This window comes from Cucurbita maxima, unplaced genomic scaffold (assembly GCF_002738345.1).
Source record: "Cucurbita maxima cultivar Rimu unplaced genomic scaffold, Cmax_1.0 Cma_Scf00017, whole genome shotgun sequence".
In the NCBI taxonomy this organism is placed as follows: Eukaryota; Viridiplantae; Streptophyta; class Magnoliopsida; order Cucurbitales; family Cucurbitaceae; genus Cucurbita; species Cucurbita maxima.
This window is the reverse complement of record NW_019272033.1, coordinates 148,944-153,171: the sequence shown is the minus strand read 5'-3', so window position 1 is coordinate 153,171 and position 4,228 is coordinate 148,944. Positions and strand designations below refer to the sequence as shown.

General features: G+C 32.9%; 1 protein-coding gene and 1 long non-coding RNA gene across 2 annotated transcripts in view; one reads left to right on the top strand and one right to left on the bottom strand.

The window, feature by feature from the left end:
• The window catches only part of LOC111492311, a 25,466-nt gene that overhangs the window by 2,735 nt on the left and 18,503 nt on the right, over positions 1–4,228 (top strand). The gene's annotated exons all lie outside the window — the stretch shown is intronic.
• The window catches only part of LOC111492309 (histone-lysine N-methyltransferase SUVR4-like), a 19,878-nt gene that overhangs the window by 957 nt on the left and 14,693 nt on the right, over positions 1–4,228 (bottom strand). Inside the window, exons 5-8 of the mRNA XM_023141605.1 lie at positions 2,869–3,134; positions 777–843; positions 564–614; positions 165–278 (exon numbers count right to left, since the gene is read on the bottom strand). Coding sequence (XP_022997373.1) covers positions 165–278; positions 564–614; positions 777–843; positions 2,869–3,134 — 498 coding nt within the window. The remainder of the gene's footprint in view (positions 1–164; positions 279–563; positions 615–776; positions 844–2,868; positions 3,135–4,228) is intronic.

Here is a 4,228-nt window from a genome sequence, read left to right as displayed (position 1 = left end):
TTTTTTTTTTTTTTTTTTTTTTTTTTTTTTTTTTTTTTTTTTTTTTTTTTTTTTTTGGCAAAATATGCTTTTGGTCCCTATATTAAAACTAAACATGGAAAAAAGATTCTACACCACCAAAAACCATTAAAACATTAATTATTGATGAAGAGAATGCAATGTACCTATGGAAGTGCTTTCTTGTGTTTCTTCTTTGCATCTCGACAAAATGCACTTCCACAACAGCACTTAAAGGCCTTCACAGGATGATCTTTATCATCAAAGTCAATTGCATAGTCCTGTAGATACTAAAAAATTAAACGTACAACTTCAAATACACTTAAAAATATAAGAATGAAGTACTAAGCACCATCCATTCCTAGTTTCAGAGCCTAAATTGGCATCGATGGTATAATAAAGTACAACGTAACTAGACCAGATTTCATCCATCAGACAGAAAAGTACATTGATTTGAATATTCGAACAATTAATAGAAACCTATTAAAATAAATTACGAACAAATTTGATATACTATTGAAAGTTAAAAAATCTACTAGATATTTTTTAAGAAAAACTTAACCTACCCATGTTAGCTCTTCCAAAGCTTTCACTTCCCTGCTAGTAAAAAAAGCAAGCTGCACGTACAGGATACGCAATGAAATTAGACGAACTTCTTTAGCTAAAATATAAAATACTTCCATTTTCCAGTAAAAGAGGCAGAATAATATTCTACTATTTCCTGTAGACAGTGACATCTAGTGAGTTGAGAACAGTTATAAGTTTATCGCGATTCATACATGATAGTAGTGGCGATCAGGGGTTTCGACTTCAACAGGAATGTCAATCAAATTTGCATCGGAACATCTAAGAAAAAAAGAACAAATTGTAAACAAGTTAGGAAAGTGTATTAGAGGGATTAATAAGTTATAACATAATTTATTTATATAACGTACAATAATGTCCTCATAGAAAAACAATAACCTCAGTAAAACCAAAATTATTCAATCTACGGAGTTCCATGATGATTTATAAATTCTTCATTCGGTACTTGGCACAATCACAGCTCAGCTCAATTAACAGATTATCTTGTCTAAGGAAAGGAAAATGCCTGTGGAATATAGAATAGTAAAAAGGTTTTGATGTTCCCAAGAAAGAGTTAACTCAGACCCAATTTCGGTCCACTGGATATTTACAAAGCGCACACCGTTGAAGTTGATACCTATAGAACTACATGCTACGTAGTCCCAAGGTGGCCGGGGAAAACTAAGTGAAGCAAGAACAAAGTGGAACAATTATGAGTGGGAGCTGTATGCTTTGGTCAAAGCACTCAGAAAGTGTTACACTGTTTAATTGACAAGGAATTTCTGTAACCCCTGATCATGAAGCCTAAGAATATATCAATTCTGAGGAACATTTGAGTAAAACACTAGGCACGTTGAACATTTCTATTCAGAAAATTTTAAAAACAAAGTAACAATTCAGACAAAAATTGAACAATCCCAAGAATGAAAAAAAAAAAAAATCCTTTGATTGCATTGATTGATTAATCGGAATAGTACAGCTGTGAATTTATACCTATACTTGTAAGTCGCAGACTTAACCAATCAATAACAGCTCATCAAGTAACATTACATACTAATAACAATATAATCCTCTAATAGTAATAATGTCGTAGAAGACCACATTATGCAGGGGAATTAAAAAATCACCTTTGGCTATCTTACAAACTGAAAAGGCAGCGTTTGACAGCCAATAGTACAGATGTGGGAGAACATATTGTTGACAGCAGTTTTCATAAAGTCCTTAAACTTCGTATTCCACAAGTTTTTGTGTGGGAACAACTTATTAATAAAGATCTATATTATGGAGAAAAGTAGTCGGGATTGTGGATCCAAAACAAGGCTTTAGAGCCATTAGACCCCAGAGGATAGAGGATAATGTCGAGATGTTGGTTTGACAGTTGCGATACTGGTATAAAGACAAAAGAAAAGGCCAACTTAGAGTCAATTCTATGCTTATTCATAAATGATCAACTTCCTGTTGTAGTACCCTATCCCTAGGGGAAATCAAATCCCCCTTGCCTCCTTGAAAGAGAGATGTCCTGAAGCACCATGACTGCCATCATACTATGATTATAGTCTGAATAGTTTTTTTTTTTTAAAATTGTCATTCTAAATATAATGGACTAATATGATATCTACCATTCAAAGGGTTTTTTCTCTTTTTTTATTCCTTAAAACTTTTTTATTTGGGATTTATATTTACCAATCGTTCATTCTAATCACCTTTCCAATATAATTCTATCTAGAACTTCTTTTGTCTCAACGCTACCCACAGCATCCCAACATTACTAAAACATCCAAAAGAAGGATAAAGACAAATATCGATGTGAAGATGCTACAACATTGTATCATCACAATGTCATAAGCAGCAATGTGACGTTGCAACATCGTGTCGTCACAATTTCTTTATATGTTTTCAACAAGTTTCTTCAAAAGTGGGGGTTTCGTTTTTTTTTTGGTCGTAGAGACTCATAAGGCAAAATGTTCTAGGCTATTGTCATAGATACAGAGATTTTTGAGAGCATTGAATAGTTTCATATTGATTTGGGGGTATTTTCATTGTAGTATACATACTGAGAATCAGTCTTGAGCTTTTGTGAGAATCCCCCAAAGTAATCTTTACCTTTTTAATGAAACCTGAAATTACAGAATATTGGACATAGTTCTAAGTTTGGAGTATAATAGGATAAATTCTCAAGTGCCATTCTTATACTTATCTTGTCTCCATTTAGTTAATTATCTGTGATTTGTTTTACCCTATGTGGAAGGAGAATTTCTAGAAGGAAATGTGTACAACTAAAATAACGTGCATGCAATACTTGCATACCTGTGGTTAATAAATCTTGCAACATTTCCATAATATGTTGCATCCAAACAAAGTAGCTCATCATCCTCTAGAACTCCCTCTGAGCCCCAGTCTGCATCAAGAGTTACAGGATACGTATGCCTCTCATTACCAGTGCTTTGCATATTTCGATCATACAACTCTGTATTTGTCAATACTTCACCAACGTACTCGCAGACAAAAGACCCTTTTGGCAAGTTCTTTAGTGTTCTGAGGCCCCATCCTTTTCCTTCACAAGTGAAGTAGACCTGAAACACGGAGGTCAAGTATGCATCTTAACTAAATGAAGTCATAACATGAAATCTGGCTTAAAGTTACCAAGTCAAACAAGTATCCGTTTCCTTTATATTGTCACATTACATCATGAATGTTTTAGTTTTTAAAAGATTCACCATGAATTTGAAAAATGTAATTGAACTATTCAAGAAAGAAGAACTAGTTAAACAGTTTCCACGTTCATTTGTCTGACTTGATACTCGAATAAACAAACAAAAAGCTCTGTTGAAGATTGAAACAACTAAACATTTCCAATTATTCTTCTAGGATCTTATGAATACTTTTTGAAAAGCAAGGACCACCTATAAGGCCAATGTACTCCCTGATACCCAATAGTGTAGTAGTATTGTGAAGGGGGAAAAGTGAAAAGAACTTCACATAAACTCTCACCTACAATTTCTTTTTTCTCTTTTTCCTTTCGTGCATGGTCATTGATGTAATCGAAAAAAGATGGTCAATTACATTTTTGTTGATGACGATACCCATCTATCTTATGTTTATTTGATGGCACAAAAGTCTGAGGTGAGAAATCTATTTATACACTTTTCATTTTGACCATGGAATGGAGTATTTCATGAAAATTTGGGTGATTTCTAAAAAAGAAAGGTATTTTTCATCAACTTATTTGTTGTAACGTGCCTCAACAAAATGGGACTGCTCAAGAAATACCCAGACATTTACTTGAAGTAGCTTGTGCAATAATGTTTTCCATGCATGTTCAAAAATGTTTTTTGGTGAGAGGATGGGAAACTTACTTCTGCCTATCTCATAAATAAAATGCCTACCAAAGTTTGGAATTTCAAAACCCTTATAATTGTCTTAAACAATATTTCCAACAACTCGCATAAGTTTTGATTTATGAATAAAATTTTTTATACTACTACTTATGCTCGTATACCTAGTTACTTTTAGTCAAAACTTGACCATAGAGCTCTCAAATGTGTTTTCTTGTGGTATTCTTCTTGTAAAAATGGTTGTAAATATTTTGATTCTGTTGTAAAAATGGTTGTAAACTTGACCATAGACAGAAAAGCAATAAAAAAAAAAAAAAAAAAAAAAACTTTGA